We start from the raw sequence: 15,521 nt of genomic DNA, 5'->3' as shown, positions 1-15,521 counted from the left end.
AACTCCGGAACATCATTAACTCCTCCTTCGCATCCGCCATCTTCCCAGAAAGCTGGAAACATGCGGAGATCAGCGCCCTCGTGAAGAAGCCCACCGCGGACCCCACGGACCTCAAGAACTTCCGCCCCATCTCGCTCCTCCCGTTCCCCGCCAAAGTCATCGAGAAGATCGTCAACAAACAACTAACCACCTTCCTTGAGACAAACGACTCCCTCGACCCATCACAGTCAGGTTTCCGAGCAAACAACAGCACCGAGACTGCCCTCATCGCAGCTACCGACGACATCAGGTCCATGCTCGACAACGGGGAAATGGCTGCCCTTATCCTCCTCGACCTCTCGCCCGCATTCGACACTGTCTGCCACCGCACCCTCACTACATGCCTCCACCACGCCGGTATCCAAGGAAAAGCCCTGGAATGGATCACCTCCTTCCTCGCCGACAGATCCCAGTGAGTCCGCCTTCCTCCCTTCCGCTCAGCAGCCACCAAGATCATCTGCGGCGTTCCTCAAGGCTCCTCGCTCAGCCCCACCCTCTTCAACGTCTACATGAGCCCCCTTGCAGCCATTGCACGCCAACACAACCTCAACATCATCTCCTACGCTGATGACACCCAGCTGATCCTCTCCCTCACCAATGACCCTGCCACTGCCAGAGCCAGCCTCCAGGAAGGAATGAAAGACGTCGCGGAATGGATGAAGCTCAGCCGTCTGAAGCTAAACTCGGACAAGACGGAAGTCCTCATCTTCGGACCATCCCCCTCCGCCTGGGACGACTCCTGGTGGCCCCCTGCTCTGGGCACCGCCCACGGACCACGCATGCAACCTGGGCTTCATCCTGGACTCCTCCCTCACGATGACCAAGCAAGTCAACGCCGTCTCATCATCCTGCTTCAAGGAACCACAGCCAAACTACAGAAAAGACTCCAGCGCATACAGAACGCCTCTGCACGACTCATCCTGGACATCCCCCGCCACAGCCACATCTCCGCCCACCTAAGAGACCTGCACTGGCTCCCCGTCAGCAAGAGGATCACGTTCAAGCTCCTCACCCACGCACACAAAGCCCTCCACGACATGGGCCCCAAATACCTCAACAACCGCCTCACGATCTACACACCCACCCGCCAGCTCCGATCCGCCAGCCTCGCCCTCGCCACTGTCCCACGGATTCGCAGAACCACCACCGGGGGAAGATCCTTCTCCTACCTAGTGGCCAAGACATGGAACTCCCTCCCCACCCACCTACGGCTGACCCAGGACCATCTCTCCTTCAGGAAGCAACTCAAGACCTGGCTCTTCGAGCAGTAGCAACACCCCCATCCCAGCGTCATGAGACCCTAGCGGGTGAGCAGCGCGCTTTACAAATTCATTGATTGATTGATTGATTAAGTTAAAGCCATTTGCTTTGCTATACAATACCATTAGCAAAGCAAATGGTTTAACTTAATAAAAGGCGAGACCAATTGCATTTTCAATGCTTGTTTGGCTAGTCTTCAAGCTAGCAGCTTCCTGCAGTACTCGGCCACGCTGATCTTTATTGCCATGAAAAGAACCCACAAGGCTCTTTAATACGAGGAAGGATGTCAATGGTCAGAACCAAGCGTTTCCTTCCGATAGCAGGTTCTCAACAGATTGAAACTCACGCAAGGCAGAAAAGGCTATGTTGTCTTTCACATAACGTTTGCATGAAAACTATTGTATTCAAAGGAACCTATGCAGCCCTTCCCAGCATTAACGTCAATCACCCAAAAAAAGCAGCTGAAAAGGGTGCACTGACAGAATTTCAGACTTAGCTACAACTTTGTTTGGTATTTGTTTTGGTTAACAAAAGCTGATCAAATAATATGTGAAGGGAGCCTACTACTGTACACCATACTTCCAACACTCATTATCTGCAGTGTCTAAATAATGACTTGAATTACTTCCTATCTGTTGGTTTGTGTGATCAGAAGGATTACCTTGATGACGGCTTCTAGGCACTGTTTACTCCTAGCTTCGAGCACTCTCTTCAAGAGGCAAGACCAGAAATTGTTTTTCCACCTGTTTCCACTGCGGTGCCCGAAGCTTTGCATAGTTCACCGCCATACAAGCATGAGAACTCCTCCTTTCCTAGGGTGTCTCTACACCCTTCCCTGCTCAACAGGCAAGCAGTGCAAAAACCAGTCCAGTATCAGAGGTTCGTGTGGCAGCGCTGGAACCGATAGCAAGCTCAGGAGTGGGGTTAACCAGAGATTTAAGTGGGCCGGGTCCTGCCGGGGCTCGGCACCGGCAGTTCTAAAAAACAGGTGCTGAGACAGGTCCCTACCAGGCTTTTGCATTTTAGTCTTCAACATGGGGGTGAAAAATAAATGGTAACTCTGCAGCAGTACCACCTTCACTGTCTTTGATGTCAGTTCAAAGAGACTCCTCATAGTACAATCACGTTCTCACCGTTTCAGAACGGAAGCATTTTCATATACGGCAAAGCCATAGTTGTTGCTTATTTACCTTATGCAACTAACAACCATTGACAAAGCCAAAAGTCCTGGCTTGTTGTAGGTGTAATGTAACTTGTATTATATATATGGATACAATGAAAGAAGCAGCAAATTACCAGTCGGCACACTATGCTAAGCACAGATTTTTAGTTTATGTTTTTAAGCCACGCCTTTACTTACATCGACCAGGTCCCTTTGAGAGACCCCCCAGTTTATCATCCCACGCCCTGGGGGTAACGTAACTGAATTGGCCAGTCTACTGCTACCTGCTAAACCATTTGCATGGCTAAGGAGGCTTTCGTATGTCAGAAGGTGATAAACTTTGTGAAGCAGCACAACTGCTGCATACTGGAGGCGATGTACTTAGCCTCAATGGCCAGCGTTCCAGGGTATGGGCCACAGCAGGCAGCAAAGATGAACTTAAGGATGGAAATCAGGTGTTATATCCCAATAGGATTGCAAATCTTTTGACTATCGAGGTTCTTCAGAATCTCTCCAGCCCAAGAGGCATGTAAGCCCAAGAAAGCCTAAGTGGAATTAGATCAAGAACTTTAAGCTGCAACTTGGATGAATAAAGCGATAAAGTCTCTCTCAATGGAATACCATTTGGTTCAGAGGCTCGAAGTGCGCCGGTGGTTTACTTACAGGTTCGAATGAAGAGATGACAACCATGCTGTTTAAAAAACACAAACAACAAAAAAACATGCGCTGGCACGGACAATAGGTCTCACCTAGAGATTGCTAAAGAGATGTCCTTGCCTTTACTTTGAGGTGTTGTTTAAGCGTTAACATATTTATTACAGTGCCCTTAATATTAGTTGACCGAAGAAGCAACTATGTTAGGGATCACTGGTTGGGTGTACAGTGCCATCAATCTCACGATTGGCTCTGGAAAATAAGACCTGCTCTAGAGAAGGTACTTGACGTTCCAGAAGAAAATGAGTGAAAACACCGCTCTGCGCAGGAAGTACCTGCCCAGCCGCATTTGAGCTGCCTGCAATCTTGGTGCACTGACTCTTTGCCAATGAAAGTGTATGTCTATGTCCAAGTTACTCTTGATCCACTGTAATCCCGTAAGGCGCAAAGACATGGCTAGATAGAAAGCTCCAATTTTATTATCCTCTGAAATTGAGGCACACGTCAAAGTAACTTTTCTGGGAGGAGTTGGCCTAACGGTTAGGGCGGTCGACCTCGAATCTGGGGAACTGGGTTCGAGTCTCGGCAATGACTCTGAACATCCTGTGATTCTGGGCAAATCACTTAATCTCCCCATGCCTAACAAAAATTAATGCGTCCTCATGTATTGCAACTGGTGCAATATAGCGCGCTCTGATACCCGATTCAGGTCATGTTCGCGATATATCTAAAACTCTGTAAAAACAAAGAAAAGTGATATGAATGGTTCTAGTTTCATAAGTGGAGGCCCTGCTGTTTCTCACCAAAAAGTACAGCAATTTAATTAGTTAGCCAGGTTACAGAGACATGGTTACTTCACTGGGTAATCGAAGACATCCCCTCTCATCTGTCAGACTTAAAAAAAATTGTGTGCGTGAGCGAAGAGTTGCATTCTGAGCCAATGCAGTCCCATTAGACCTAAAGTCAAGTGTCAGCCGCACATTGGTAATCTTGCAATTGGGTGCTTTTACATACAAAACCACTCTCCGGCAAACTCTTTCTCGGGCACACTGTAGATGTTGACGGGATTGAAACATTCCAAGTATTAACTGTGTACCCAGCAACTGGTTATGTATTAATGGTCTCTTATATATAACTGCCACACAAGATAAAGCAATTGTACCAGGAACACATTCAATTAACTTTCACTAAGTTGCTCGCTCCTATGACAGAGAAACAACATTTTAAAGGAGAGCACAATTATGCACGACTCAGACAACATCCAGAGCTTATCACACTGGCTAGGGACGCTTAAAATAATAAGCATTTTTCTGGGTCCAAGGTATAGACACTGCATGGTATAAACATGTCCAGAGGAGAAGGCAACATGGAACCTTGCGGATGTGGTCTGCTGTCTTCGGGTGCAACTCAGACTCCCAGTACAGCCCTGCTTAAATGGATCATGAGCCACATGTAACATGGATGGAAACCCCTTAAAGTGATGACTTGTTTGTTTTAGATGCTTGTCCAGTCTCTGCTGTGGATGCCCCATATTAGGTGTCCTTTCATCTATCCAAGGGCGGAGGAGAGAACAGTCTGAGAGTGGCCACTCATAGCCCTCAGCACCAAACGCAATTGTCGAGAGGGTAAGCGCTTCTGAACCCCATATAGGGGAGGTAAATGCTTTATTAATGCAGTACTGCATTATATCAATGATTTTTCTCCCTTTCCTTCCCTCCGCCATATTTTACTAAATCTTGCAAACCCGCACCATTCTTCTTCCATTTCCGCCGGCTTTCAATCACGATCAGAGGCGGGTGAAGTCGGCAGTATGGAGGTGTTACTGCGCTACATTTTTAGGTCGATCTTGGGCAGCGCATGAGCTGCTCTGCGAGGCATTATGTTTTCAGGTATGGACTGGAAGCTCCGTCCATTTTTTTAATTGGCTCCTATTACTGTCCTTTCTTAATCATTGCTTTTGATTCATGAATAGGCTTAGTAGCCCCTACTTAGTACCGCCTTGTCAGCATTTGTAACCTCCCATGAGGACTGGACTTTTTACGTGTGTAGTTACACAGTCTGCTTATCTACAGTCTGTGAGCACTATTTCCTTTATTGTAGCTGCTGTTGCAGGCACGACAGCACCCGATCATGGACGCTGCGCTTTATCTTTGAAAAATTCTCATTGCACAGCGTGGCACTTCTGCACACGCTATGCTGCTTAACAAATGCTTTTTTGTAAAAACGCTCCATAACGTGCTTTCACTTTAGTGGTGCCTGCCTACCTTTCTTTAAACGCGGGTTGTCTAAAGAAAGGGGCGGGCCGCTATTAAAGTAAAAGCGCTGTATGGAGCGCTTTCACAAACAAGCATTTGTAATGCAAAAGGTCTCACATTTGTGAGAGTTGAAGCAGTACCGGTCCGTGGAGGGAGTGACGGTGGGGCAGTGAGGCGGGGCGAGGGAGGGGCAGGGTAGGGAAATGTAAACACCGGAATATGGATGAATGGAGGTAAGTACACATTTAAATAAGTAAAACGAATTTCGTTGCGCGCGCTGCATGGCATTTTGCGATGCAGCGCGCGCAAAGGAATTCGTTTTACTTATTTAAATGTGTACTTACCTCCGTTCATCCATATTCCGGTGTTTACATTTCCCTACCCTGCCCCTCCCCCGCCCCGCCTCACTGCCTCACCATCACTCCCTCCACGGACCGGTACTGAGTTGAAGCTGTTGTTATTGTAAATGAGAATGCCTTTTATTTATGTTTTAGAAACCAAACCATAAATAAAAAGCATTGACATTTGCAATGCCAATAGCTCAAACTTGTGTAAATGCGAGACTTATTGCATTGCAACTGCTTGCTACTGCTGATTGTCAATTACAACTCACAGCGCTTTGGGGAGGAAAGGTGGTGTTTTACCGAGCCGCTAATGTATTATAGCTTGTAGACCATGTAGCAAAGAGAATTTAGATAGATGTAGTAATCTGTTTTTGAGGTTTTCGTTAGTGCAAACCAGGTTCCAGAGGACCGTAGGTGCTAGGTGCTGACTTGTTTTCATGATTGATTAGATATTTATATTAAAAAGTGTGAAACTTTACAATAACATTTACTTACCAGCGCAAGACAGAGAATAAACCAGTTAGGCTGAGGAGTGCGTTCTTATAAAAATATTTCAGAGGGATGGAATTTGAGAGCACCTTAGACACTATTCAAAACAAGCATCGGCAAATCCAGTTGATCTGGCTTCAATGTGCTACCATATAAAGTCATAGGCATTCAAAAATGCTGTTTACGTGTGCTGCATTCACAAATGTTGTTTACCACTTTACAGCTGTACCTTTTGAAGGAGTTCAATATAAGAATGAACTGGCTAATTGCAGGGATCCTCATAAACTAAAAATACCTCAGGGTTAACATAAAAGATATCTATTTAATAGGTGGGTACCCTAGATACTCTTAAAGGAACCCTACGGGATGTCTTAGAAATCAATGCTTCATACATCCTTTGTCTACTGCCAACATGTTTTGGCCATCCTCAGTGTCCAAATGAGTCATTAGCCTTGTTCAGGACTGTGTAGGACAAGGAAGTGGACAAGAGCAGTGGTAAGGAGGAATCAGAAGAAAGGAGGGTTCAGAGGAAGTTACAAAGATAATTTAGTTTGAAAAAGGAAGAGGGGAGAGAATGAGAGGAAGAATGAAAGAAAGGCGATGGTGAAAATTATCAAAATATGAATAAAACGTATCACAAGTGCATAATTTTCAGGAGGAGCAGTTTTCCTGAAGGAGGAGAATGGCTCCAAAGTTCATTGAAGAGCTATTTTTCCCGCATGTAAAGATGAACGTTGAAACGAACGAAAGGTGAAAAATGACTTCTCTATATCCAAGATAAATATTTTAAAGAAGTTACTTGTCACTATGAATGTAAACAAAAATGAACAGAATGAGCTAGGAATTAAACTTCACCGCTGCCTTGAAGCCTGGTCACTTGGAACAATCCCGGGTGACTGAATTCAGCATCCATGCCTACTTTCTTAACTGTCATGTGGAGTTCCACTAATTTTGTTTTGTTCTTGGAATACTTCACATTAAGGCACTGCATTATTAGGTAAATCGTAAACTAGCTTGTGCCACATCAGACGGTTAAGCATTACTCTGGAATTCTGTAGAACTACACATGGTTAAAGGGGCTGCCGCTGGTGAATAAAAAGAATAAAATAAATATCAGGTACATGGAGCTACTGAAACTTGCCAGCCTGTGAACTAGAATGGGATCATGATACATCCTTGTCCAGATTTTGTTCTCAGATGGTTGAGCCAGGTGAAAAGTAGCACAAAAAGAGCAAATATTACCTGAACATGCCACTCCGGCATCTTCATGATGCTTACAGTTGTGTTCTTCCCTTGGTAGGTGCTGGCAGTCCACGAGGGTATATTCCGTTCCTGTGCAGCCGACGTCATCGAGCCATATCATCCCAGATCCCTCGCCAAAGTAAGCAGATTCTATAGCAGCTACAGCGTGGCCACACTCTATCTGCCGGCACACCACGTTCGCATCTTCTATTCCCCAGTCATCGTCGCATACGGTCCCCCAACCGACGCCGTATGATATTTCCACTCTCCCAATGCACGCGTTGGGTCCATTCACCAGCCTTATCGGGGCGTAACCTGTAGGTAAGAGGAACACAAGCAGCACACGTGAGAGGCCTTCGGGATATACCTAAATGCATAAGACCACGTTCTCAATAATCTGTTTCCAAATATACTGGATTTCTAGCCTAACAGTAGATACATTTGGGAAATAATTAAATTAACACAACCGCGATCCACATTCTTACATCTTTCTCTCTCTCCCCCTCTCTCTCCCTAATCTTCCAGAACCCCATCCCCCCTCCTTCTCCTCCTACTTATTTTCTCTGCCTCGTTCCCTCTTTCTGTTTCTCTCCGCCTCCCTCTGCCTCTCCCTCGCAGACTCGCTCCTCGTGGTCCGTGATGCGCAGATGAGTATACATTACTGTAAGGCTCTTTAATGGGCTTGGAGAGTTTGCCGATGATATTCTGTCAAAGCAATCAACTGTCTTTTCTTAAAGGGCACACAACTCTTCTCAAAATCCAAGATATGTTAAAAACACGTCCGCTGCATGATTGAATCCTTTAAGAATACTCGCCGATTCACTCTCTGGTGATTTTCAAGCAAGCCGAAAATAAAAAATTCTCAGTATCCATATCTTTCAGACTTTAGTCCCGTTATTTCCAAAGCTACTCTTCCTCTTTCTCTCTTTACTAAGTCTGGGGCCCCTGAACCTGTTTCTCCCTACAAATACAATATAAGAAATATGACACTATTTCCGCAGGGAGCAATGCACACTGGTAACCATCTCCTCAGTCCCTTCTGAATGGAAGGGAATTAGTGCATACAATTCGCAAGAATCCTCTTTTGTGGTAGTGTGGGTGAGCGGTTAGGCATATCAAAGGCATTGTTAAGCATTTATTACACACACAAGGGCAGTAGGTAAAGAAATTCGACACCAATTTATACACATACTTTTATATGAATTTAGATACAAAGATCATCGGAATCAGGTAAGCACTCTTCCAGCTATGATTTTTTTACAGTTTTTAAAAGTGGACACTGCAGTCTTTAGATGCAGTAATATTATCCTTTGGGGGGAAAAGCATGTACTGCATTTGAGCACTTGACAGCGACTTACGGGACTGTTCTTCTGGACTTTAGGTGAGTGTGGGTCAAGGTCCAGCGACACACTAGCAGCAGGTGCAGAGGTGTGTTACAGCATCAGGTGCCTCATTTACTTCAATGGGAGAACAGTCCGGTCCGAAAAAGGCAACAAGCTACGACTGGGACACCAGTACGGGGTAACACACAGGTTAGCTCGACCCTTTGTCCATTTCTACACGGGCAATGGGGCTCAGGTGCAGTTGTGTCTTTTGACATCGGATCCTGTGCTGGAGTCTCTCGCGGTTGGAGGGGGCGTGCAGGCAGCAGCTGGAAGTCCAGTCTGGGCAAACCCAAGGATGGGATTAGCGCTTGAGGGTCTGGGGATCCCATTCGCACCATCACCTCCCTTGGACTGAGGCTCTGAGCACGGGTCCGTAGGTACTTTGAGGCGTCCGGTAGCAGTAGTCGCAGAGGGGCAAACAGGTCAGCTGGGCCACTCTCGATGTGGGTCTCATTGTCCCTGATGTATCATAAAGAACAGGTCGGTATTCCTTGACGGTGGTGTCCGGACTGGACACAACAAGACTTGGCTGCTGCAAGGGGTCCAGTACCCTAGGTATTGATGCTGTGCAGCTCCTGTCAGTCCTGGGGTACCCACATTTGGAGGGAGGATGGATCTGACAAGTAGGAGCCCTTCTACCTCTTCCTGGGTGGCTGCTGCATTGGTAGACTCTGTAGGGTGCAGGTCGGTGTAGCGGGTCTTGCTTCTTTGATGCCTGCAGCTGCAGGGGAGTAGCACCTCTACTCCGAGGGAGTTCCTTTGGCAATTGGCAAAGCACTGGCAGCCCTCCGGTTTTCTTGAGGTCTGTACTGTAGCAGGATGAGTCAGTTGCTACACGAGGGTCGAGTGCAGCATGCAGGCTGGCAGGCTTGGAACGAAGTCAGTTTTGCTCCTTGGCTCTCGGGTGACCAGTCTTCTTCTTTGTCCACTTCTTCTGCTGCTGTGTAAAAAAATTACGTCCTGGTATCAAAGGGTCCACTAAATATTCAATTATGGTGTGTTAAGCGAAGTGAGGGGTTATTGCTAATGGGCTACTTACACCTCCTAGATGACCACTTGGGGAGTGAGCATCACCCTGTCCAAGGGCTCCTAATTCCACCACATAGAAGTTGGTGTAATCCTAAATTTGGTGTTCATTTCAGGCTTGGTCACCCTAGAGGTGTGTCCAGCCTGGCAGTGCAACTGCATAGCTAATTTCCCCACCTGTCTTGGCGCCAAATTGGCCTTGAACGGGGGGAGGCCCCTTTCCTGTGAGGGAAGCCATATTGGTATACCAAAGGCGGTTGGCTCTTTGAAGCTCCCTGCCTTGGAATGCTAATTCACAGGTCATCCTGTGGGAGGGGGTGCAAACACCCTCTGCCCGAGCAAGCTTTTGTTCATGACCTCCTGAGAACTAAGACCTTCACCCCTAGGGTCAGAAACTTGTCTGTGGTGGTAGGCTGGTTGAGACCAGTCAGTCAGCACACCAGTAGTTGGTAGGTTTTCTAAGGGCATCTCTAAGTTGTCTGCTGGGTGCATGTATTAATAAATCCAGCACAGGAATCAGTGTGGGTTTAATAATATGAGGTATTTGATACCAAACACCTTGGGCCCGATTCACAAAGGTAAAAGTAGACGTTTGGTCTAAACTTAGTCCAAAAGTCTACGTTTTCAGCTATGGGAATTAACAAGTGGCACATACGAGTACTATTTTTATGTCTGCGCTCTTGGCGGATCACCTCCCTGAGTGCAGACATAAAGATACTACTCGCAAATGCACTTTGTGAATTCCCAAAGTTGCAAACTCAGACATTTCGTCTAAGTTTAGACCAAACATCTAAGTTTACCTTTGTTAATCAGGTCCCATATGTTTCAGTGAAGCCATCATGTAGCAGGGAAACTTGTTTTGGCCACTGCCCAGTACATACCTTAAGATGATTTCCCTGTTCACTTGTACTGTCAGTAAAGGAACTGGCCAGTACAGGGGTATATCTGCTCATGCTGAGATGTAAATGTAAATGTCCAGTATTTCTAAAGCACACAGCTACCTCCAGAGAGGTGTCCCGGCGCTGGGGGCCGTCAGGAAGATTAAGCGAGCTATTGCCCAGAGTCACATGGTGCTGGGTTGATCTACTGCCAGCACCGGGGATCGAATCGTGAACCCCAGGATCCGGAGGCAGTCGCCCTGGCCACTACGCCAAACCTCTTCCACAGATGTCCTCACATGTAATATAATGCACCCTACCATAGGGCTGTAAAGCCTGCTGTAGGGGTCACTTATAAATATTACATGCAGAGTTTAGAGGACATGGTACCCAAGTGTGTCATGTTGTGTTTTCACTCTTTTAGAGCATATTGTCATGCAACCTGCAGTGGCAGTCTTTGTAAGTTTGGTGCTGGGTCCCCTAGAGTAAAAAAGACACACAATTGGTGGACGGAATGCAGAACAAACCTAAACACTCACCCCAGTCAAGAGATCTGGGTTAAATCCATCATTCTTTTGCTCACCATGCCACCCCAGTTTAGACCTGGCCATATGCAAATCAGTCTTCACCCTGTGCCTCAAGGGAACAGTCCAGCCCGAACTGCCAATCCAGGTCCTCCCTGGACCAGAAACAAGCATCCTAGGACCGGTTTCGGGGTTTCCCCCTTCTTCAGTGAGGATAGCTTGATTCCAGTGGCACAGTGAGCCCAGGACCCATGTCTGAGCATACCTGGTGCACTTAGGGCAAAAAAGCAAAAGACACACAATTGCAGGACGGATTGCAGAACAAATCCAAACATTCACCCCCAGTCAAGAGATCTGGGTTAAATCCATCATTCTTTTGCTCACCATGCCATCCCAGTTAAGACCTGGCCATATGCAAATCAATCCTGACCCTGTCCCTAATGGTAACAGTCCTGCCCGAACTGCCAAGCCAGGTCCTCCCAGAGTGGCACAAGATATGCTGCAGCTCTTAGGGACGCTCTTTATTACCTATGGCCTAGGTATCAGAGGTACCACTTATTAGAGACTTACAGAAGTGCTATGGGCCTGGTCACTTGGGGATCGTGGCCCATATGTATGAACACATTTTTCCATAGACACAGAATGGCTAAAACCCTTTGATACATATGGCCCCAAGTGACTAGGTGTCTTGTTTTAGGGAAAGAACATTGGCACTGAGCACTTTTTTACCAGGAATCCAGTGCACTTCAGTCAAAGTTACATCAAATGCCAGACAAAAGTGAGGGGACTATAGCAACAAGAACACAGTGTCCTAACCCCCCACTGCCTGCTGCCCCCACAGCCAACAGACCAGGATACTCAGTCCCAACCTGGAAAGCCTTCCTAGTCTGTCAAGCGAGTAAGAGTAAGGAAACAGGCTTGATTGATGCAGAGCCTGTTGTGCCTTACATCCTGCTGCCCAGGTCATTTCCTTTGCGAAGCTGACCTGCCTCAATAGTGTTAGGACCCCGCCCCCCCCCCCTTTAAAACACACTTTGTCTGCTTCTTTAGTTTCTTCATCCATTCTCTTTTTTTGGGGTGAGATGTGTTCACCTCTGCTAACCCTATCTTAGCCAGGGCTACCCCCAGTTCACCCAACTTCAGTAACCACACCATGACCAACAGGGTCATGGGGCCGAGCTTGCTATTTGACATGGGGTCAGAAAACCATGCCACTGACAGTGCAGCCATGAAGTCCGACACCCAGCAGAGACCACTGACAGATGTCAGTGCCCAGAACCACACATTTACCTCTTCACTGACAATTGAAGGGGCAAGCTTATAGGATTCTTTGGGTTCAGGGGGCCTGTCTGCTGTTTTAGAGTGGGTTGTTACTACATCCTGTAGGAAACACCCTTTTTCCAGTCTCTCTTCTGTTAGCTGAGGAGTCACCATCTCATGCTTAACAGCTGCCTGAATAGTCAGGACTTATTGTGAGTTAGGTAGGGCTTCACCAGTGGAGTTCACCCTGACCGGGGCAGGGTGTCCTTGACTTACCTGAACTTTGGCTAAATGTCACCCACCTTTCCTATATTTTCTCCTTTTTCTTTTGCTCTGTGGCCTATTAGCACTAACAGCAGGTGCTCAGCACCTTCAGAATCATTAGGAGAGAAATGGATTTGGACCAGTACCTCTTTTGACCTCAGACTAACCTCTGGGAGGACATTCCTAAGGAGCTAATCAAGGGGGAGGTCCATACTGACTACCAATACTCTCAAATTTAGGAACCCGGCTAATTCTAGGGGTACTAAAGCCATTGACCTGTTAGTAACCTCCACTGGGATAGCCCTTACTCTTCTAGTCTCACCTGGGATACACTAGTTTGGGAGTACCAACCTGCCATGCACAATGGTGTGACTAGCACATGCATCTCTTATGGCAGTGGCTGAGATTCCATTCACCAGCAGATGGGGGAATGTCTGCTTACCTCTGGGATCTCCAATTCACCTTTTGGTCCCACATTCCACTTAAAAGCTACATGGACTTCCTCATCTGAGGAATCATTTTCAAAGGCTAAACTGGCAACCCCTGGAGGTGCACTAGTGGGTTTGTCATTAGAGTAGGAAGTGTCCTTGGTTCGGTGCCCTCTTTGCTTGCATTCAAAGCACCAACACCTTTTCGGATCCAAATTCGTACCTAGTTTTGTTTCATTAGGTGTCCCAGGGCCCACCCTACTGGACAGGTTTTTATTAGAGGCCACAGAAGACTCCTTATCCTTGTCTGTAGAGTCCTCCGAGGCCACAGAAGACTCCTTATCCTTGTCTGTAGAGTGCTCCACCTTTTTCTCTTATGGGGGCCTAGCAACCCCTTTCCTTGGTCACCTCTCCAGGACTTGTTTATGACACTCTAGTTCTTACCAAATTATCAGCCTTTTATCCCCAGCACCTGGGGAAAGATCAAACCCAGGTCCACCAGGTATTGATGCAACTTTTCAGAAGTACAGTTACTTAAAAGATGTTCCTTCATAAGCAAATTATAAAGCCCATCATAATCTTGCACTTGACTTCCCTTCAACCAACTACTTAGGGGCATATTCAAAAGGACTTATTTCTGATTTATCTCCACCTTAATGCATCAAAAGTGGAGATATACCTAACACCCCATTCACAAGCTGGTGCAAACTGCAGACATCACCAGTATTCCCGTGATAACTGCAAGCTCCAAGCCCCAGCCCCGCGACCTATGCAGCCTCCGCAGACCATCGCTGGCACCCCCGACGCTGGCCCACATTACTCCTAACTTATTGACATGCTCCACCGGCGTCCTCTTCGGCCCAGTATGTCCCACATGTGGAACAGTGTCCTGAGTCCTGAATGGCAGTGTCCCCAAGTCCGTGGCAGTGGCCACAGCACAGACTCCCTTTGTTCAGTGAGGCATAATTCCATATTGCAGGCCTGCGACACGTGGTGCCACTAACCTTGTTCAATGCAAGCCCTCGACACGTGGTGCCACTAACCCTGTGCGCCATGAGTGAACGTCATCCTCCGGCGGAACATCGTTGGTGTCTGAGCCTGTGGCCTGGGGGCTGTCATCAGCAACGGGCAGGTACGAACTTGATGTCTGACATGGGTCTGTGGCATTCATATCCTCCATGTTGTCAGACACAGCTGGCTTGTGCCCTCTGCATCATGCCCTGGGGATAGACCTCCAATTCTCCCCCATGACACTACCCGGAAGGCACCTATGACACATGCGAGGCCCTGCTCTGCCCTCATGACCAAACTCCAGTCTCCCGCAGGTCAGCGTCCGGTGGCGGTGGGCCCGTGTCGGCCGCTGTGCATCCGGGGCCACTAGCCCTGTGCAACTTGAGTCATTCCCCCTTGTTGTTCTGACATTGCATTTCTGAGTGCCTGATGACTGTTGGAGTCCTTGCCAGCACCAGCTACTCCCTGAGGGCTGGCTTACACTCACCCCCACACACAGCTAGCAGAGGCGTCACTGGATTAGTGGGCCTGCATTACATCCTGCTGAACCAAGTATTGACTCTTTTTTCCCTGCACTGTCACAGGTGATCAAGGATATGCGCTCTGCCCTTGAATGATGACACCCCTCCAAGACCCGGACACACCTGCCCAGAGGCAGTACAATGAGGACCACATACGCACCAGGGGCATCGTTAAACGCACTTTTTTTTCTGGTACTAAAACGTGGAGAATCAGCAGCTATATCAGTCGGGGACACTGCAGCCATAGGCACCTATGAGCCAGTAGTATCTAAAAATGTCCGGTGCTGGCCGGCGGCGGAGGAGGCGGAGCAGCACTGGGCCAGCAGAGCGCCTGCAGCTGCGATGCATCCTTTCCATAGCGGCCGGAGCAGCTCGCTAAAGTCGCGGGCCGCAACTCCACCCGCTGGCTATGTGTGCGTCTACTCTTCACTGCTCCCGAGACCGCAGCAAGCAGCAGGTCGCCCCAGGAAGGCCCACGGAAGCAGTCCTTCCATCTGTGGATGTCTCGGCAGTCCCACCCGCAACTAGGTTCCCCTGAATGCCGGCGGTGGGTGAGGAGAGCTAATGTTGCCCTGGAGCCTGTGTCGGTCTCCCTTCGACCTGGGAGAATGGATCGGACATTGTTGCCCCCGCTGCCCGGGTCCTGTGCACATGGATGGCACAGCTGTGCTTTGGAGAGCGCCTTACCCCCCTCACCCTCGACTGTCTGGCTCCTTTCCCCTTCTTGTTTCTTCCGTTGGGTCGGCTCCCTGGCTTCCTTCAGACTTGGCCTTCCTAAC

At 48.0% G+C, this 15,521-nt stretch overlaps 1 protein-coding gene across 1 annotated transcript in view; it reads right to left on the bottom strand.

Annotated features, from left to right (window-relative positions):
• Positions 1 to 15,521, bottom strand: part of LOC146809649 (uncharacterized) — a 763,091-nt gene that overhangs the window by 494,390 nt on the left and 253,180 nt on the right. Inside the window, exon 4 of the mRNA XM_085616508.1 lies at positions 7,446 to 7,760. Coding sequence (XP_085472634.1) covers positions 7,446 to 7,760 — 315 coding nt within the window. The remainder of the gene's footprint in view (positions 1 to 7,445; positions 7,761 to 15,521) is intronic.

The sequence above is a fragment of the Triturus cristatus genome, chromosome 7 (assembly GCF_964204655.1).
Source record: "Triturus cristatus chromosome 7, aTriCri1.1, whole genome shotgun sequence".
In the NCBI taxonomy this organism is placed as follows: domain Eukaryota; kingdom Metazoa; phylum Chordata; class Amphibia; order Caudata; family Salamandridae; genus Triturus; species Triturus cristatus.
The sequence above is the reverse complement of the archived record's forward strand: the minus strand, read 5'-3'. Positions and strand labels throughout refer to the sequence as shown.